The sequence below is a fragment of the Anomalospiza imberbis genome, chromosome 17 (genome assembly GCF_031753505.1).
Source record: "Anomalospiza imberbis isolate Cuckoo-Finch-1a 21T00152 chromosome 17, ASM3175350v1, whole genome shotgun sequence".
NCBI lineage: Eukaryota > Metazoa > Chordata > Aves > Passeriformes > Viduidae > Anomalospiza > Anomalospiza imberbis.
The window spans coordinates 16,285,058-16,306,243 of record NC_089697.1 but is presented as its reverse complement, the minus strand read 5'-3'; the positions used below and the strand labels follow the sequence as shown (position 1 = coordinate 16,306,243).

Genomic DNA, 21,186 nt, shown 5'->3' with positions numbered 1-21,186 from the left:
GAGGGGGTTGGCCAAAAGCCTCCCCCCCTCTGCCCCCCCCCCCCCCCCCAGAAAGAAAACCCCCACAGCCCCCTTCCCGCAACCGGTTTGGGAAAAATTTCCTCAGAGAGAAGTGGAGAAAACCTGTTTATTTAACAGGCAAAGCACTGTCCCGTGCAAAAAAATGAACAATACCAGATGACAAAACTCATTTGCTGCTCTGAAGAGATGACAAATTCAGAAAGTCTCTCCTGTGGCTGCTCGCTCTGTTATCAGTCCCTCCGGCACTGGGAAAGGCTGCTGCCCAGAGTAGGCCACAAAGTGCGAGCTCTCGGTGCTCCCCGGGTCCTGGTCCAGAGCAGGTTCGAATGGTTCCAGGAAAAGGGAAAGAAAGAAAGACAGTCCAGGGAAAACTTCACTGCCTCAGCTAGCTAAACTAACTAAAAAGCAAAGGAGCGCTCTGTTCTGCTCCATTTGTGCCCAGACAACACAGTCAAGCAGAATGTGGAGGAGTGCGATCTGGTAACAAACTCCGTGCTTCGTCTTCTCCCCTCCTTTGCTCTCAGAACCAGTCTTGAAGGCACTGAATACAATATCCAGCATAAACAGAACAGACGACTGGGGATACAAGCATCATAACATCACCCTAGGACAGAAAGAGAAACAGCACAATGGACTACTTAAGACGAGCCAAGGGGTCTTGAGAGACTTATCCCACCAATTGGCAAGAACAAGCAATAGATAAGCTCTCGTGGCAGGGGAGATGCCCTGCCACACCAGGGAACCCTGCTGCACCTTGCCCGGTTTCTTACGGGCAGAGCCCAGCGGATGCACGGCCTGGGCTCTGCTCCAGCTCTCAGGCAGCCCTGTTGTTAAGGAAACTTCCCTGTCTGAGCATCCCCGAGGCACTCTGGCATTCACACTCCCATCACCAGACTGTTCCTGCAGGGACCAAATCCCCTTTGCAGTGGGTGGCTCAGGTGAGCCAAAGGGTGCCCCCATTGACTCTCTGCACTCCCCCCACTCTCACACAGTCAGGCCAGGTTTCCCACAGCAGAGTCTCACGTGTCTCATTCCAAAAAACAATTTATTTGCAGCACAGGAACACAGAAATAGCCCGAGCCGGTGCCTCCAGGGAGGGACCTCGAACCCCTGGGCTGTTACGCCTTCACGGTCAGAGCACATCAAAGTCTCAGCTCTTCCTCCCGAGGCTTGGCATCTGCCCTGTCTCTGAGCGGCCACTGTCTCTGGCTGTGCCACAGGTCCTTGGGCTCTTTGTCATGCCAAGGGTCAGCAGGTCACGGGCTCTTCCCTTGGGCTCCTGCCAGCCAGAGCTCAGCCTGGAGCTGGCACTGCAGCTGCACCCCGAGCTACCTGCACCAGGTGTATTCCTCAGCACCTGTGCTTTGCAGCTGCCGAGGAACTGCACACAGGACCGCCCACTCGGCCTCCGGGACCGCACGCTGGAGCTGCTGGAGCTGCCTGAGCACTGCCCCAGCTGCGGGTGTGCGTGAACGCACTGCGGGGCTCACGGCCCTCGTGGCTGAGCAGTCCACGTGGCCCAGGGAAGCTGGGGCACAGCCAATGCTGCTCCTCCCCTGGCCAAGCTGGAGAAGAGCTGCAGCTGGAGCGTGTGCCAGGAACTGCTTTGGGAGCAGAGGAACAGCGTCCCTGGGCTGCGCCCCTCGCTGTTTCCCAAGAGCCCCGTGGTGATCAATCACTGCACCTCCAACAGATTGCTCTGCCTGTCTCTTGCCTTTGTGCAAAGAGCGAGGCTGGCAGGGCTCTGTAGGGTGAAAGCTGCCCCAAGGAACCAGACAGGCTGGAGGAACGGGCGCCAGAGACCTCGCCACATCCAGCCAAGAAGGGGTAGGAACAGAGAGTGTCACCAAACAGGAAAAAGGGAACTTATCCAATACCAATTTGATGTGAATAAGCAGACACTTCTTTATTCAGGTGCTGGGAACACAGGGATAACTCCTCTGGAAGTGTGTTCCACTTAACAAACAAAACCCATCCATTTTATTTACTTTTTCTGCTGAATCATCATTATGTGCCTTCTTTTACATACTGCGCATACTATGCCCACTCTTAAATTTAACCTTTACATTGATTGGTTCTAAGAGTTAATAACTTCGCCAATATTCTAAACCAATCATTGCTCATCTCTCCTGAGGTCTACTGACTGGAATCCTTAATCTTAAAATCAAGATGGGAAGGATAGTGGGTTTCCAAGCAGTGTTACTGGTGAGCGTGACTGCAACAGAAGGGTCCAGTAACTTCCTGGGGAGGTTTCACCAGTTACATTCCAAACACAGCGCTCCTGACATTTCTATACCTTATACTTCACAACTGTCTACTTATAATCATAGTAACCCTTTTATATGATCTGATTATTTGATCAAAGCATTCATCACAAGAGCAGACAGGAACAGCAGAAGCCAGAGCAGGGGAGACTGGGAAGGTGGCAGAGAGGTGTCTGGGCTGAAGGGGATCCTGAGGAAAGGGGAGGAGAAGGCTTTCCCTCAGCCCGTGCTTCTCTTCTCTTTCTCAAAACATGACCAAGGAATCTCACGTTGCCAGGGATGGGCCAAATATCCAGTTTTCTGCAATTTCCCCAGCCGTTGCTGCTTGGCCATGACAGGGAAGAAGCCCTAAAAAGGGAAAGGAGGAAAAGCAGCCCCCAAACTGGGCATCTTTGGCGTGGCAATTCCTCCCATTCCTTCCTGTTGGTGAGGAAGCTTTGCCTGACAGAATGACACAACAGGGGAGGGGGGAAGGGGCCTGTGGACAGGAGCACCACAAGAGCTCTTGGAAGGAGCTGTGGAGCTCCATCTCACTGCTGGTGTCCTGCCAAAAGGCAGAGGCACTGCTGAGTGCACTGGGAATGACGGGGAGGAAAGCAGTGGGCTGATAGAGAGAGCTCAGCCGCTGAGCCTGGGGCATGCGGGTCTGCTCTAGGCCTAAGGACCCTCAAGAGCCTCAGCTCCTTCTCCTGCACCTGCTGTGCAGGAGGCTTCTTGAGCTACTGCCCAAGTGTCTGTGTCTTCACAGATTGGCCCCGGAACGCCACACCTGGGAGACTGAGCCACCGGGCTGATGGATTCTGACCTGCTGGACCTCCCACTCGGAGTCAAGATCTAGGTGAAGCCCAAGTCCAACTCTGTCTTCTGCAAGGGAAAGCTGGGGGAAAAGGTAAGGAAATAAAAGAGCGCAGAAAAGCTCTCCTCTTTCATGGGGTCCTCATCATGCACAGAAGTTCTTGTGGCCACCTCCTCTACAGCAGGAGCTGCAGCCCTACAGTCAGGCAGGGCTGGGCAGCAGAGGGAAGCTCCAGGCTGACACAGCCCTTGAGCCTGCCTAACCCGAGGAGACTGGTTTCATCCCCTCTCCACTGTCTGCATTTGAAGCACTGGGCCTGACCTTTTCAGCTGGAAGGTTCATTTGTGGGTGGGTCAGCAGTTCTTCCTGGTGGCCTAAGGTGTCTATTTGCTGCTGGGGTTTGTTTTCTCTCCCTCAGCCCATCCCATCACAGCCCAGCCTGGCCCAGCACGGCCCCGCAGTCTTTCTGTGAGGGTCTCTGTGTCTTCAGAAGGATGGTCTTCAAAGTGTTGGTCTTCAAAGTACCTTGCTCTTTCCACAGGTACCGCATGGCACCTCTTTACAGCTCTCCGGCCTCCTTCATACTCTGGGAAATGTCTCTTACAGCTTCACTGGCAATGTCCTTCTTTCAGTCTGGACGACCCCTACATGCACCACCTGAACCTGCAATACAACTGCCTGCATGACCCCCACCTTCAGGACTACCACAAGCGCAAGGACATCCTGCGGATGCTGAAGAAACAGGGCTGCAGCACCAGTGACAACAAGGTAGGTTTGGACATCAGGCTGATCAAGAACAGCCCTCTTCAAGCAGGGCTCCCACAGCCCCTGCTGCAGCCGCCTGCTGCTGCCAGAGGACAGAGCCGTGCGCTGGTGTCTCTGGGAGCAGAAGCAGCGCCAACATCGCCCTGGCAAGCCCCAGTCCTGCCCTTCTCAGCCTGCCCCACGCTGCCTCTTCAGCCCTGGCTGGGGGGACATCAGTGGCCCCAACACCAGGGTATGGGGGGAGGGCTTGGGGGCAGCTCCTCTCCCACTGAGGTCAGGCTGTTTTGGGGAAGGCTGACAGCATGGCTTGACAGTTTCTGGGGGATTCTGTCCTCGTCCCTCCACAGGTGATTTGCACTGTGAAGGAGTTCAACGAGTGCAGGCAGTGCCTGACCAGGACCAAGCTGCAGTCGGAGCAGATCTTGGGGCGGCAAGAGGTAGGCAAAGCGTTGTGTTCAGGGCCATGGGACTGTGCAGGGCTGTGCTGCTGGGCTGGGTGCTGTGGTGTGGAAAGGACTCCACGGCTGGGAGCTGAGCCAGCGCAGGGCGCTGAGCTGGGCACGGGCAGCAGGGCCATGTGCAGGCACACCCCGTGCTGAGGGAAGCCCTTCTCTCCTGCCCTCGTGGCCTGGCTGAAGCAGAGTGCCGGCCTGGGCCCGCAGGAATCCTCAGCACGCAGGGGCTGAGTGCTTGTCCAGGCGCCATGACCCACAACCTGGTGTCACCTTTCTGGAAGGGCTTCTGCCACTTTTGGCCAAATTAAAGGATGGTCCCAAACTGTCAGGAACCACTGACACTTCCTGCAGGGCACAGCGGCAGCTGCAGCCTCAGAAACCTTCCTGCCCACCTCCACAGAAGAGCAAAGAGACCCCCCTGAAATCAGGGAGATTCAGAAGAGTGAAAGCACCTTTAGACAAGGGCCAAACCCACTCCACAGCTGAGCTGGCTCAGAAAGATGCCAGCAGAGCCGCTGGCTCCCAGAGGAAGCCGGACAACACTGCCGATGGCCTCTTTAAAGCTGTCTTTGAGCAGCTGACCACAGCAGAAGGCCAGAAGCTCCAAGAGCTGGTTGAGACCATTGTGTACAAAGTGTTTGCGAGGCGGAAGGTTCCTTGGGACCAGCGTGTCAGTGTCTTAAGAAACACTGCTCAGGGGATCAGAGGAAGAGTTTTTGGCAGCTCTGTGAGAACAGAGCCTGCAGAGCCACCACTAGACCGCCAACAGGAAATAGAACTGGTGGCCAAGGAGCTTCCAGCGATGGTGTTGGAGATCTTGGGGGACCATCTGGAGTCCAAAGCTTCTGAGTCAGGGAGGGCAGCCAGGCAGAAGGAGCAGCTTGTTGATGGAGGAGCCACCCAAGCAGACACACCCAAGGAAGCTGAAACAGACAGAGGACGTTTACACGCTTGCCTTGACTATCTCACCATCCAAGTTGTCAAGAATATTCCCTGCCTCTAGAAATCCATGGTAGCTTCTCAGTTTGGAGGAGACTCCAGCTGTGACTACACCAAAATCCTGAAGCTTCCCAAGGGTAAGGTCTCCAGAGGACAGATGCCACCAGGATTCCCTGGAGCATCTGAAAAACAGAGCCAGGAAGAAAGCACGGGAGTAAAGCTGCCTGCCTTAGGAACACAGCTCCATGCAAAAGGGACAGGCTATGCCAAAACCATGGAGCCCGAGTATCCAGCAATGGTGAAGGGGGACTTGGTGAGAGAAAGGAATCCAGCAATCTCAGGCAACACTTGGGACATAAGGACCATGGCAAATTGGATCGTTCAGTCTGTATTAGGGTGGGTTGTTCGGCATAGGCCTGCACCAACCTGCAGGCAGAATTTCCAATGGCCTGTCCCAAACCCAGCCACGTGCCAAGGCAGAGAGGAGAGCTGTGCTGCTGAGGACACTCTCCCCTCCTTGGACCCACAGTTTTCCCCACAGCCCATCCCTCCGGAGGGTCCAACGCCCCCTGCCCAGGACAGAGCACGGCACAGATCAGTGCACTCAAAGCTCGTCTGAGGCGAGCAAGGCGTGTGGCAGGAGAGCTGAAGGGCCTCTAGACAGCAAACTTCACACCCTTGTTCCATCAATAAAGAGTTTATCCATAAGGCCTTGCTTGTGCTTCCTCCAAACCAGGCCAAACTGCATCCACGCATTTTCCCTGTTCCCCCATCTCTCCCCCGCAGTCTGCTCCCACAACCTGCCCAGAAGCCCCCAGGATCTCCCAGGACCTCCCCAGAGCCACCCAGGACCCGACCATCTCCCCTCCTATATCTCCCACCCAGGACTCTGTACTACCCATCTGCCTCCCATATATCTCTTCCCAGCCCATCCAGGACTGCCTGAATCCCCTCAAGGAGTCCTCAGCTCCCTGTGCCTCTCATATCTCTCCTATGTCTCCCTTCCATGAGGCCCCCAGGACCCTGTACCCCCTGTATCCCCCCCCATTTCTCCAGCCATATCCCCACTCGGGACCCCATAGCTTCCTGTATTCCCTCATATTCCCCCCATATCTCCCCCTGTTTCCCCTACCAGACCCCTGAAGGACCCTCTCAGCCCCCTCCAGATAGCCAGAGATCCCCCGAGCCCTGCCCTAGGACTGCCCCAGGATGGCTTGTACCTGATGGTGGAGAGCCAGTGTCCCCCATATCTTCCCCCACAGAGCCCCCAGGATCCTCCCCAGATCCCCCCCGGCAGTGGAGTGCCACCCACCGAGGATGAGGGTGTGGGAGGGGGGTGGAAGACCATGGAGTAGCTGGTGGTGGGCAGGTGGAGGGCTTCCCCTTCCCCCAAGCCCCAACCACTCCCAAGGGCCCCCCCTCACAGCGGGAACTGGAACAGCTCTGAGGAGAAAACATCCTCAGATGTGCAGCCTGGGGAGGGGACCCCCAAAATCAGGAAGGGACCCTGGACCCTAAGAAGTTGGGACCCCTAAAGCCCCCACCCAGATGAGAGGAGAAAATGGCCTGAGCTGTGTGGTCCCCGCCCAAAAATCAGGAGGGGCCCCAAAATCAGCCTCCCCAGCCCCCTCCACACCTCCGAAGATATAGAGCAAGTCGCCCACCAGCCACCCCAGCCCTCCCATATCTCCCCTATTCCAAATGTCCTCCAGCCCCCCCAGATCCCCTGAAGCTCTCCCAGCCCATTTAGCCCTGCCCAAAGTTCCCCAGAGCTCCCCTCAGACTCCCTGAAGCTCCTCCCCATCTCCAAACAAGGAGACCCAGTTGTCTCCCAGCCCTTCAAAAGCCCCCAACCACCCGTCCCCAAATTCCTCCAGCACCTCCAACCCCTCCAGCCCCCCCTCCATCCTGTAGAACCCCAAAACCTTCCCTAAACCCCCCTAGAATGCCCCTCAGGGCTCCTCCTGACCTCCAGTCATGTAGAGCTGCCAACCCCAGCCCCCCAGACGCCACCACCTTGCCCCCATTCTGAATTTTCCCTGACTCCCCCAAACTCCCCAGGCCCCCTTGTCTTGTAGCTGCCCCAAATCCCCCTAGGATTCACCCAGGACCCCCGAGCCCCCTCCCCACCTCCAAACACATAGAGCCATTCATCCACCAGTGCAGCAAGGGTTGGGGGGTCTCTGGGGAGGTTTTGGGGGTCTGGAGAAGGTGACATCACCTTCATCACCTTTATACAGTTACATCACCGAGATACATGCATATTCGTGTGTTTTGTACATTAGTCAAACATTCTTTTGAACTTTCTGAGGTTTCGGGAACTCCTTTGTTTGATTTCTTCACACTCCGGCTTGTCTGCATAACATCCTGGGTATCAGGTCAATATATTTTATTTCTTCTTGTGTCTCCATCCTGCTGTTTTACATCCTCTGTTAAGGATTTAGTGTGTCCTCCTTAAATGGAACATGGCATTCTCTAATTGTCCTCCGGTGCTCTGGTTTGTGTGACGGTTATCTTATCACTTGGACGGGTCGGTCAGTGGACGGCCTTACATTGTTCTTCTTAGTTACACAAAAGCCTTTTCTATTCTACAATACGTTCATCACACTCTTATTTCCATAACTGCTACACAGATATTATATTCATTACACTATTTCTATGAGCAATACAGTGCACACTTAAGCTGATAGATTCTATTATATTCACAAGCAGCTAAAAAGAGTTACAGTTGGTACTATTTCTAAATACTTATAATCACTGACCACATGCAAAAGCTAATACATAAAGGTGAAAGCCAATATTATGTAGTCATTTTACACAGACTTTTGCTGCAATTTTGTTCAGGTTTAATGAACCTTTGGAATTTTAAAAGTGAGCATAATTTCTCACAAAGTTAATATTCAAAACCCTATTAAGTCTTTATTCTTCTTCCCTGAGAAGAAGTCCATGGCAATTAGTAAAGCTTTCTAAAATAAATTAATGGATTCAGCTGATTGCAATGATCATGGCTTGTGTGTCTTACAGAGGGCACATACTAAGGGGGACACGGATAGGCGGATCAGGAAGTCCCGAGTACCTCCCAAGTAGCTCAGCCAAAGGGGAAAGGGACTGAGGAGAAAATGCAGCCGGGAAAGGAGAAAAGAAGGCTGCTTGCTCCAGCTAATTGAGAGAGACCCTGATGGACTCCCTCCCTTTGTTCCAGCCAAGGGACTTTTACAGGACTCCTCTGTCTCCTTTGTGGACACGACCCTCGAGCCACGTGAATTTGACGCTCTGGGCGGTGGGGGGTGCTGGAACTCCACTACCTGGGCAGGGGGGAGAATAAACCAGCATAAACCAGTCCAGACTGGGGCAGCTGGGCAAAGTTCAGAGTCACAAGGGGCCACTGGCAGCGAGGCAGGGGAGCGGCGGCAGTGATGGGCAAGGGGAGGGCGGGGAGGAGTTCCGGCCTCAGCCCGACCCCCCTCAGTGAGTGACAACGGGGAAAAGTGCCCTCAGGGATTGGCTGGGAGGGTACGCAAAATGACCCCAAAAAGCCTCAAAACCTCCTCGAAATTTACACAAAACTGACCAAAATGGAATAAATTTGAATAAGTAGGAAATATTTCAGGCTATATTTTAGTTCCATTTAGACAATGGAGTGTGGGAAAGGCAGACTGTGCACTGAAACATGGCAAGACCAAGAAAAACCCCAAAGGCCCTTTAAGAATCCCTGAAAATTAAGTAAAATTGAGTAGAGGCATAATAAATATCAATAAATATAAATCGGTTAAAGCCATAATTAACATATCAGTATAAAAGGGGGACGTGTAATATGGGGCTTGGGGTGCTCAAATGCCTCAAGAAAGTACCAGGAAACCCCAAGCACCACATTCCCCTCATGCTTGGGCTGGCTGTTGAGCAGCTCAAGTAGAAGAGTCCTCCAGGAACTGAAGGGAGCAGCAGCCCTCGTGCTGAGGCACAGCCTGTGGAAAAAGGGCTCGGTGGCCCAAATGTGTGCTTTGGAAATCAGAGTTGGGTTCCTAAATCCCCTCGGAACTCTCTCTAACAGACCTGTGGTGGCTGAGGGATGTCCGTGGGAAGGCTTTGCCAGCCTTGAACTGGACCTGTTGATCATCTGAGCTCTGCTCTGTGTGGGAGCCTGTTCCCTTCCCCTTGCCCCAGGGCAGAGAGTTGGTGAGGGCTGGAGTTGGAGGCTGTGTCTGCCCCGAGAGCCGGTACCGTGGGGCTGCAGGTGCTCCTGCCAGCGTGGGCTTGTCTGAGCCGGGCCTTGTGCCTCTTTCAGGTGTCCCTGCTGCAGTCACAGCTGGCCCAAGACCGACAGGACCACCGGCAGAACTACACTGAGAGCTGTGCAAGGACCAGGCAGGAGCTGTCAGACCTTCAGCAGGAGCTGTCCTGCTCCTTTGCAGCTCTGCTCAAGGAGCCCAAAGCTGCTCTTGTGGAAGCAGACACTTGAAGCTGCATCGGTCTCTGAACCTTAACTTGGCAGTGACATCCAGGGGCTGTCCGTCTCTGGAGAGACAGGCCCTGCAGAAGGCAGGTGCAGCTCTTCTCTTCCACGCAGGATTTGTGCCCTGCTCAGAAGCCAATTCCTGTCAACTGGGGAACAAAATTCCTCCCTAGGTCACAGATGAACGCTATCGAAGATGAGGGCAAAAAATACCTGCCAAAGCTTTTACAAGCAGGCTCATTTAGTTCTTGAAGGTCTGTTCCTAGAGAGGAATCTCTGATGTAAGCAGCAAGACTTTTCTTCTGCCTAGAAAACCTAGTGATATATTGCCAAACAGAGAGCAGAGAAAAAAAATGCACTTGTGGTTGTCTCAGCATTCTTAATCACTTTTATGAGCCTTAAACACTGCAGCTCTTGGCATTTCTCTGTAGGAATTTGAAAAGCCCCTGAAACACCATTCTTCCTCCTCATGCGGCTGTTCTAAAGGCAAAGCTTTACTTTCATGAATATTTGTCAGCAGCAAGAACCTTTGCAGGCTTTTTCTTCCATCTCTCCTTTGTCAGGAAAGACAGAAGAATTCCTGTAACTCAGGAACCAAGCGCATCCCTAAAGAGCCTGCAGGTCTTGAGAACGCTGAGCCTTAAAACTGACACTGTCTGCACCAGCAACTTTGAACTCATGTTATGAGCCAGGTCCCTGCCCAGCTGCCCAACAGGGCTCTGGGGACACGGGGGAGGCAGGGCCCGTGCCAGTGGTATAAATAAATTTGTTTTAATAGGCCGGCTTAATAATAGTTCATCGTTTTAATGAGTTGTAATGAATTGCTAATTAATATAATTAATTGTTGGAATTGATGTAGTAAGTTACAAAGTTAAAGGTATTGTCGGTCAAGTGTGCGTGCATAGCTGTCAATCACGGAAAAGAGGGGTCGGAAAAGGTGTCAAGGCAAGAATCTTCTAGACGGGTTACATCATGGAGCGATGTCAGCAACTCAACCTATGACTGGGGGACTAACCAGCCAATAGTGCCTCAGAATTCCAGGATGATTGGCCAGGAATGCGCTGTCTTATGGAGCAACCAGCTACCAGGAGGTGGACCAATCAACAAGTGGATCAAAAGTGCACCAGTCTTGCACCTTTCAGAGACTTTAAAAACCCCTGGGTGCCGAGCACCCGGGTCTTTCTGCAGAATCAGTATCCACAGAAACTCCCTGTGTAGCACAGAGTTACTTGGATCTCTGACTTGCCCCTGAGGCCCTGGGCTTATCCTGGGGCCTCGTCTTCAGTTGTCTTTGTTTTTAATAAACAGGCCCAGGCCTTTTAAAATGTCTTGGCTCCAGTTCGCCTGCTTTTAACACCAGGACCGGCAGGAAGCTGGGATGGGGGGAGAGCCAGGGAGGGCCTCTCCAAGAGCCCCTGGAATGCTGGGCTATGGACCCTGGTAACCATCGCAAAAGCTGTGGAAAGTTGGGAGTTGGAGCCTGACAACTGTCACAAAGGCCATGGAATGTTGGGAGTTGGAGCCTGACAACTGTCACAAAGGCCATGGAATGTTGGGGGTTGGAGCCCGAGAACTGTCACAAAGGCCATGGAATGTTGGGGCTTAGACCCTGGCGACAACCAACAGCTCCTGGCTATTGGGGTTTGGACCCTGGAGCTGTCAACAGCTCATGAGCTTTGGGGCTTGGACTTTGCAAAGGCCAAGGGCACGTGGATTGTGTGCTATTGACCCTGCAAAGGCCAAGAACCTTTGGATATTGGGGTTTAGAGCCTGCAAAGGCCAAGAGCCTTTGCATATTGGGGTTTAGACCCTGCTAAGGCCAAGGGCCTTTGGATATTGGGGTTTACACCCTGCTAGGGCCAAGGGCCTTTGGGCATTGCTGTTTACTCTCTGCTCGTGCCAAGGGGAGGATGGAGACCCGGCGGGTGAGTGAGAAAGCCACTGCTCTCCTTGTGCCAAGCCCAGCAGGGACCTGGGAGGGCCTGGGCTGGGCCTCGGGGAACAGTTCCCTTTGGCAATAGCAAGGGATTAACAGTTGGCTGTTCCGGAGCTGGCAGCAGCTTTGGTGCTCGCTGTGGGGACAGGTGTGGGAGGGAATGGGTGGCTCCTAGCCATCCCAGAGCACAGCCACATCTCCTCCTCCATCCTTGTCCCACTGGAGGCTGTGGGCACAAACAAGGGAGCAGCTTTTCATTGCCTTCCCCTCACCCAAATTACAGCACAGCCTCAGTGCTTCCCAGAGTCCAGAATGAGTTTCTCCCAGACATCTCTGAAATGATCCCTAGTGGCCCAGAGGAGGTCACAAGCATGATAGGAAGATGCTCCAAGGGCTGGAGCACCAGTGGCAAGGGAAAAGGATGCAAGAGTTGGGGTTGTCCAGCCTGGAGAAGGTTCCAGGGTGACCTTAGAGCCCCTTCCAATGCATGAAAGGGCTGCATGAGAGCTGGAGATGGACTTAAGCCAGAGGCCTGCAGGGACAGGACAAATGACAAAAGCTTCCCACCAAGACAGGGCAGGGATGGATGGGATATTGGGAGGGAGTTCTGCCCTCTGAGGGTGCTGAGGCCCTGGCACCCAGGCTTGAGGTTTCCCAGAGAAGCTGTGGCTGCCCCTGGATCCCTGGGAGTGTTCAAGGCCAGACTGGCTGGGGCTCTGGGCAACTCCCCTTCTGGTGCTCTTAGAAGTGATGAAACACCTTCCAGCATGTTCATTTCTGCTGCTGTCAAACTACTGGGCTGAAAATATTCCCAAGGAGGGGAGGAAGAGCTCAGCTGGAATTGCTGTGCTCTGGGACAGGCTGGGAGGCACTCAGAGGCGACTGCCTCAGGGGCAGCCATGCAGTCTGAGTGTGCTCTTCCCCGTGCTCTTGCAGGGAGCTCGAGGGCTTTCTCAGCAGGGACGTTCCTCCGGAGCCCCTGAGGTGAGTAAAGTGTGCTGAGCTGGCTGGCATTTTGAAACTGGTTCTCCATGAATGGACGCTGGTTCTTGTGGGATCAGAAAAGAGGTATCTCAGTGCTGCTTTGGAATGGGAACAGAACACCTGACTAACAGCTGGATGTGGGCTTTCAGGCGCCGGTAGACGACAGTGACAGCATGGCCAATTCCATCATCTGCACCGACAATCCTGGGAACATCCTCTCAACTCTGACATCCACTGATGAACAGCATCCTTTTGAATGGGTTCGGGAAGCTACAGAGAACTGGGGGCGCATGCAGCGGCATTTTGATCAAATGGAGGAGAGAACTCAGAGGATCAGAAGCCGCTGCCAGCTGATAGACTCTCTGCTAGAAGAAATCAGTAGGTGAGTCTTTCCTCCTCCTCCTCCTCCTCCTCCTCCTCCTGCATTCCAGAAACAATCTGCTTCCAGGCCGGGGAGTTCAGAGGAGTCCCTGGTGAAGAAGTCACCTGCCTACCATGTGTAGTCCTCAGTGTGGCCCTCGAGCATCGTCCTGTCTGGTTTTTCCATGCTCTTCTGTGACTCCCAAGGCTGTCTGGGAGCTGCAGAGCCATGTTGGAATAGGAGATTCCTTCTCCTCGCCGTGCTGCTTCCCTGAATTCTGTTCTTTAAGTGCCCCTGCCCAGCCATAGCTTCTCACTGAAAGAAGGCAGCCTCTGGAGGATTTTCCTGGGAGGGAAAGAGCAAGGTCTTCCTTAGCCCACTGCCCCCAGCTCCATCCTGGAGAGCTGAAAATGGCATTGCTGACTCTTCAGGCCTCTTGATTCTTCTGACTGAGCCTTGTCTCTGCAGTGACTGTGCAAACCTTGAGAAGTCCAGGGAAATGCTGCTGCAATGCACTGGAATCCCGGAGACAGGAGCCTTGTGTCTGCATCTGAAGAACACCAAGCAGCGGAAGGAAGCATCAGCCCAGGCCGAACAGGCAGAGCAGCAGGACAGGATGGAGGTTGGTTTTGGAAATGAGACTGGTTTTCCCTTGAAAACTCGTCTTGCCCCTTCTTCTACACTGGAGGACTTGGCTGCACTCGAGGGAGAAGACCCATTGTTGCAGAGCGAGCTGGAAGTCAAGAGGCAGTCATTGGAGGAATTGCAGCTTCAGAGGGATCTGCTGCAGCAGGAGAGGGATGATGTTAGCACGGCTCTGAACACCTTATTGCTCGGCAGCACCTGTGGGAGGGGGAGTTGTGGCAGCCAGATCAGCCCAGATGCTGTTGCTGGCAGGAGAAGACGGGCACACTGCTGTGCACACCTGGCTCAAGACGGCACATGCGTTTATGAGCCAGGGATATGCGTGTTCATCAGCAAAGTGTTGCATGCTTCTGCAAAATGTGTTGCTTTGGGCAGCCACAGAGCCTCTAAAATGGGGATCGGAGCTGGGGAAGGGTCTGGAGCACAGGTGTGACCAGGAGCAGCTGAGGGAGCTGGGGGGGCTCAGCCTGGAGAAAAGGAGGCTCAGGGGGCACCTTCTTGCCTTCTACAGCTCTCTGTGACAGGAAGCTGCAGCCAGGTGAGGGTCAGGCTCTGCTCCCAGGGAACAAGGGACAGGACAAGAGGAAACAGCCCCAAGCTGTGCCAGAGGAGGTTTAGATTGGGTGTTACAGGATAGCTGCAAGAGAAGGCTTTGTTTCTGATGGTCTCTGTCAGACAGTCTCAGTTCTGGGGAATGTGATAGGTTGGGCAAATGCACAGCAGACGTTCTGATTTGGCCACATCAGGCAGGCGTCCACAAGTCACAAAATGTCTGCTCAGCACAAGAGCCATTTCCCGGCGAGGCATCCTCTCCTTGCAGAGAGCTGCGTAGAATATGTGAGGAGGAGAAACTTAGACGAGAGTTTTGATGTGGCAGGGGGAAATCCTGTATATTTCCCCTTGATTCAGCAAGCAAATTTGTTTTCACAAATCTTCCTGAAAATGTCCAGCAATGAAATATATCCAGATAATAATTGTGTTTCCCAAGTGGCAGTTGCAGAAGATGCAGTATTTTTGGGTGACAACACGGAGTTTGGAGTGGGGATGTTTGTTGGGAAGGAGCTGTCTGGTCCCAGGCAAGCCAGCAGGGCCTGACACAGCACTTCCAAGGTAACAGTGCCAGAGGCTTTTGGCAGCCCCGGCTATCAGAGCTGCATTGGGCAGATGCTGTGAAACTTTGAGCCCAGAGCACAGGTGCTCCTTGTCCTCTGGCTGCCTGCGAGGTGCCACTGGCTGGCTCTGCACAGGCCTCCCGAGGAAGGGCTCGAGCTGTACCTTGTCCCACTTCCAGGTTTCCCAGGAGCAAGATTCATCGAGCTGCTCTCTGGAGCAGCTGGGCCCGGAATCCTCTGGCCAAGGGCACGCACTGGCCCAGGTGTGCCGAGAGCAGGAGCTGCTGGGCCAGAAGGCTGACCTTGAGGGCCGACTGGCAGCCATGGAGTGGCTCCAACAAGACCTTTCCAGGCAGCTGGAGGAGACCAGGTAAAGGCAGGGAGCAGAACCTTTTCAGATCTATTTACATTCCATGGACAGAATATGGAAGAGTCCCAAGAACAAAAATATGCCCCAATGTGAAGGTTCTTTTTCTGACACCTAAAGCCAGCAAAGCTCTCGTGAGCCCTGGGCTCCTGTTTGTGTTGCCGAGCACACTCCTGTGGGAAGTCCAAAGCAATCCACCCAGCCCTGAACTGAGTAGTAGATAAACCATGCAGATGCTGAGTGAAACCTCAGGTTTCTCTTGGCTTTGGTTTCTTCTTCTGGGCATTGAACGTCCCTCATTCCTTAGCAAGTAGCTTGACATGATCCTGATCTTCAGAACTGAAGCTTCGTCTTCAGCATTCCAGGCTCCGACCTTGGCACGTTGGGGGTAGCACACTGCCATTCAGGGGGAAGCCAGAGGCTCCTGCTGAAAATCTTGAGGGCTTTCTGCTTCCAAGCACACTCTTGAGAAGTGTGGGACAGGCCCTAGAGCTGGCTGGAGAGCAGCAGGGAAAGCTCTTTGGAATTCTCAACAGCCTCTGGGGATTCTTGCTGATTGTTGATGGGCACCCGGCTGCAAAACCTGCCAACCTCCCTTTGGATGGTCCCTCTCACTCTGTAAAGAAGGACAAGTGCCTCGGGCTACTGCCTGCTTGGCCCGCAACACTAAAATAAAGGTGGCAAGTCTACTCCATGACCTTGCAAGAGTTTAAACTGCAGTCTCTGCATTCAGGTAGTTGTTGTTCAGACAAAAGGGTGGCCTGATTTTTTACAAGTGCTGCTATGAGATGACCATGAGATTTTACTGTGTCACGCAAAGTAGTTCTGAAGCCACATAAATACAGGGTGTCTGGAAGATGATGGACCTTTATGTCCATTATCAAGAGCATTAAAAAGTCAGCAGTCAGCAAGGACAAGAGTCTGTTGTGTCCCCCTGCAGAGAAGCTTGGAAGTGCTGATGAGAGAAGGGCTGTGAGCAGAGGCTGGGCTTTTGCTCGTCGCCCCAGCCTGTTTGGACACAGCTAGCCAGTGTCATAGGTCAGGATCAGCAACTGAAGGTTTGGCTGTTGAGGCCAAGTTGGGCTGGGCTGTCTGTGCTCTGCCAGGCCATAGGGAAGGCCTGGGCAGTCCCTCAGAGGGCCCTGCTCTGCTGTTGAGATGGCACAAATGTGCCTTGCCTGGGCGAGTTTCCACGTGGCCCATTTCCCATACTCAGGTGTGGGGATCTTGAGCCACGTCATCCTGGAATAACCGGCTGTGGGTGTCTGGAGCAAACAACTCATGTCTCTCCGTATGTGCAACTCATAGGTCAGCAAAGGAGAGCCTGGAATCCAGGCTGAGTGCTGCTCAGCAGCAGATATCTCAGCTGGAGACCACCAGGAACCATCTGGAGGCTCAAGTGCTCACAGTCACACAGGCCAAGGAGGTGATAGAAGGTGAGAACCTCGTGTGCTTTGTTTGTGGTGCTGCCCCTGCCTAGAGAACTAAGCACCCTGTAAAGCTGCCTCTGTCCACAGAGCTTCTGAGAAGTGGTGGGGCTGGTGGCACTGAAAGGGCCTGAGGTCAGTAAAGTCAGTAAAGACTCTGACTCTTGCTGTTGGTCGTGTTTGTAGGAGAAGTGAAGTGCCTCCAAGATGAGCTGGAAGCAGAGAGATCTCTCAGGAGGCAGGAACGGGAAGACACAGCTCAACAGCTCCTGCAGGCAGAGCAGCAGCATCACAAAAGCCTCAGGCTTCAGGGAACTGCTCAGCAACTGGAAATAAAGAAGCTCCTGCAAGACCTGGTAGGGGACAGTACACTTCTGGAGTGTCCAAGCCAGCCCTGTGGGTTGGTTTAGCACAAGCAGAGCCTGAGGGTGTGAAAGGGCAGCAATCCTCTGCCAAGGCCTCCCGCTGCTGGGCCGGGCAGCAGAGGCAGCAGCTTGGACTTGGAGGTGCCTGAGAGCCCCCAGGATGGTGCTGGGACAGTAAATGCAGCCACAGCTTCAGTGAGGGCGTAAGAGGAGTTCCAGAGCAGGTTGGGCAGTGCCCACCCAAAGCGTGGCAGCCCAGGGCAGGATTGTCCCTGAGTCCCACCTGCCACGGAGCAGATGCCAGCGTGGAGCACTTGCCGGCATGGAGCAGATGCCAACAGTGCTGCTGGCTGCAGGCGTGGGAACTCGGTTCCTTTCTTGCTGTGCTTCCATGGTGGACAGAGGGATTAGCTTTGGGCTGGAAGCAAAGGGAACAGGCCCCTTGTCCCTGGTCCTTCAGTCCTTGTGACTGGGGTGTCAGGGAAGGGAAGGTGACACCTCCTTTTCTGAGCACTTGGACTCAACGCTTGGGAAGGTCTTTGCCAACAGAAGACATTCCACGAGTCTGTGATTCTTGCACCTGCTGAGCCTCCTTTTGAATTCCATGACAGGACACGGTTTCTGGAGTGCTGTTGTCTTTTCCGGTTGGGGGTTGTGGGAGGGATGAAGCTTCACCTTTTTCAGCAGGGAGCTTGCCTGGGACTTCATCTTGCAAATTTCTCCTCCCCTCCTCAGGCAAGTGAGCGCGAAAGGCACCGTGCAGAGATGCAGGAGACGCTGGAGCAATGGGAAAAAGAGAAGGCAGAGAGAGAGCAGGAGCACAAGAAGGTGCTGTTTGAGATGAGGCAGAAAGATGCCACCCTGCTGGCCCAACAAGAAGAACTAAGGAGATTTGAAAATGCCAAGCGACAGGTAATGACTGAGAGAGGAGAACTGGTGTGATTTTTTGCAAGGCTGGAGCTGTGGGAGATGGCAGGACATGGGGCTGTGTGGAGCATGCCCTCCGTGTCTTCTACATTGAACTGGGGGAGGTGAAAGCTGAACGGGGCTGTCTTTGGGACCAGCAATGAGCCCTCTCATAGGAAGCCAGGCAGAAACATCAGCTATCAGCTGAGATCTTTGTGCTGCTCTTGTGCTCTGTTGTTCTAAGATGTACCTCAGGGTACCTTCGCTGTTCTCTTTCCGCTCCCCTTTTGGTGTGTACTGGTAGGTGTTCACAGCCAAAGTGAGTTTGTAGCTCTTTTCTTATGTGGAAACGGGGGGGGAGGGGGGTGCAGCAGCAACATTGACAAGAGAAAAATCTTTTTAAAGACTTGCCTGGAGTATTTCTGAACAGTAACTCAGAGATGTCTTCTGGGCTGTGTTTTAAGTCACTTCCTGGGAAGCTGTGTTGGCCCCGGGGCAGGCAGTGGCCCAGGGGAGCAGCAGCCGAGTGCTGTGAGAGCACGTGAGCCCATCAGTCTTTGCCTCTGCCACATGGATGCTGCAGGAGAAGTGTGAAGCCCTCTGCTCTTTCCTTCGGTGCAGGTGCTGCTGGAAGAGCAGAAGGAGAAGAGTGCTTTATCAGAGGCACTGCTCCAGACTCAGGGAGAGCTCAGCCGAGCCCACCAGCAGGTCCAGCAGCTCAGGCAGGAGGTGAAAGAGCTGCAAGAGAAGGGGCAGGTAAGTGTGAGTAGGCAGGCAACAGAGGGCAGGGCAGGGACAAGGGCACAAAAGGCAGCTCCTGGGACTGAGGAGGCAAGGGCTGCTTCAGGCCCTGGGAGCACAGAGCCTGGTAAGCTCCAGAGCTCAGCCCCAGGAAGGAAGGCTTGCAGTGGAAGCAGAGCTGGCTAGAGAAGCCAAAAGAAGCAGCTGAAGGAATGGGATTTTGAGGCAGCACGTGGAACAAGCTGAGCCTGAGGGCAGGTCCCAGGAAGTTGCTCTGCATTTTGTTGCCAGACCATCAAGGCAAATCTGCAAGCTGAGCTGCAGGAAGCTCGCAGTGAAGTCCAGGCAGTGCAGAGGAGGCACAAGGAAGAGCTACACGGCCTCAAAGAGGAAATGAATCTGCTCCTTGAGCAGAGGGAGGCTCTACAAAAGCAGGTGAGTGAAACAGCACTGGCACGGCAGCCATGCAGCGAGGGGTCTGTGGCCTTCTTGCTTTTCCATGGCAGAGCAGCAGCTGGTGGGGTGATCCCTGGGGCTGTCTCGGGCTCTGGGGGCTCCATGGCAGCTGCTCTGTAGGACACACAGTGCTCTGCTGAATCTCAGCTGCTGCTCTGGACAGCTGGGCTAGTCCTCTGGGCTGTTGGCCAGCAACCATCAGCATGGATTCCTGCTGGCCTCTCCTTGCCAGCCTTGGTTTGGGAGGTGCTTTTTCAGGTGCCCTTGGTGGTGGGCCACTTAGAGACTGAAACAAGTTGTCCATATCCAGTGTGAATCTGGTGCTCTCAGGACAGGGAGAAATGGAAAGTTGTCCTTTGCCTTTCCTCTCAGCCTGTGCTGTGGCTGACAGTGACAAGCTGTGGCTGCAGCCCCTGACTGCTTTGTTCCCTTTGACTGGAGGTGGGAGAGTTGACATCTCAGCTGGCAGCCTCCCGAGAGTCCCGGGAAACAACTGTCCAGAGAGCCCAGCAAGAGGTGAGGGAGGCCCAGGAAGAGTCCAGGCAGAAGCTGTCGGAGGTTGAACACGTCCAGAAGATCCTGGAGGAGGCAGAAAATCTGAACAAGGAGCTGCAAGTGCATGTGGAGTCCTTGAAGAGGGAAAGGAATCGCTGGGAAGAAGTGGCTCAGCAAAATTCAGAATTGCAGGCTTCGGTGGATGTCCTAGAGAGTGAAAAAGCCAGGTAAATGAAAGCCTGTGGGACTCTGCATTGTGGTGAATGGATTCCCTCTTTGCCCTCTTTGCACCTGCCAGGGGCTCTGGCAGCATTTCCTAAGTGGCAGATTCTGAACTCTCCGTGCAGACACTTCTCCTTGTCTGGATGTTGTCTTTCATTTTCTTTACTTTTAAGACTTCAAACAGAGGTTTTCTGCAGAGAAAGGATTTGGGGGTAGCTCTTTCCCTCTAGGGGGTATTGTGTTTTTAGGTGGGTGTGTTGACACTGCCCGAGCTGCATTGTAAGGAGCTGGATACATCCATCAGCTCCACCTTGGGTCCTGTAACTTGAAGCCTCTGGGATGTGGATCAGCCTGGCCTCTGATGCTTTTTCTGGGCAGAACCATCTGAAGGCCCTGATTGCTGATCTAGGCCAGATTGCCCTCGGAGGCAGCCCAGCAACAAGAGCGGCTCTGTTGCATGGTTCCTCATAAAATGTGCCCCGGTGCCTGGAGGGCGTCTTCATTGCAAGACTTTGTTAGGTTTGTATTCACATTCCCACCTCAAAAAGAAGGTAGGGCATGTAGGCAGGAACTCCCTGTTCTTTTAGGGCCAAAAGCAGAGTAGGCACATGCTGGGCTTTGACTGCAGGGAGAACAAACAGCCAAGTTGTTTAGACAGACCTCATCAGACAGAGGAGTTTTTCCCTGAGGTGCTGCAAGTCCTGAGAGTTTATAAAATCTGATACCGTGTAGCAATGAGTTGCTTGCTTCCCTTCTAGGCTGATAGTGTCTCTGGAGGAGAAGAACCAGCGCCTCAGAACTCTGGAAAAACAGAACCTGCTGCTGAACTATCAGGTGTCTCAGTATCACTCTGCTCTTCAGCAGGCAGAGCAGCTCTCTTCTCACCGCGCTGGACAACTGCAGGAGCTCAACACCCAGGTAAGCTGTGCAGTGGCATCCTCTTCTCCAGGGACACACAACAGCACCTTTGCCTTGGAGGCCCCAACCTCTTTCCCCTCCCAGCAGCACGCACAGCTGCCGTCTTCTGCCCGGGGCTGCTGCTGCACCCTGAGGCCGAGGCTGGATCTGCTGTCTGCTGCCCAAGTTTTGCACCGTTCTCTCCCGGCTCCCAGCAGGAAATCTGGGAGGGGAGCAGCAGCAGACTCCTCTGGAGCCTCTGTGTCCCTCAGTTAGCAGTGTTGTCCCAGACAGAGTTGGTGCCTGTGCCGGGCACTGAGCAATGTGGGGACACAGAGGTGGCTATGGCAGGCTGGGCAGGGCACTTCCAGCGCAGCCATCTCAGCTGCTGTTCAGAGCTGCAGCCTCAAGGATGCCCATTGCCTCCCTTTCCCTCTTTTCTCTACATTGGTCTCCTTTGGAATCCTTGCTTTTCTGCCTTTTGGTTTTGGCATGGTTTTTGCCTGAAATCATTTCTTCTTTGCTGCTCTCCCTGCGGCCCACTCTGCAGCCTCAGGAGCAGCCCTGTCCCTGAGGCTC

General features: G+C 53.9%; 1 protein-coding gene across 1 annotated transcript in view; it reads left to right on the top strand.

Annotated features, from left to right (window-relative positions):
• The window catches only part of LOC137484434 (centrosome-associated protein CEP250-like), a 30,807-nt gene extending 14,229 nt beyond the window's left edge, over positions 1 to 16,578 (top strand). The window contains exons 5-6 of the mRNA XM_068208302.1: positions 14,911 to 15,101; positions 16,407 to 16,578. Of these exons, the coding sequence (XP_068064403.1) occupies positions 14,911 to 15,101; positions 16,407 to 16,578 (363 nt within the window). The remainder of the gene's footprint in view (positions 1 to 14,910; positions 15,102 to 16,406) is intronic.
• Positions 16,579 to 21,186: the final 4,608 nt, after the last annotated feature.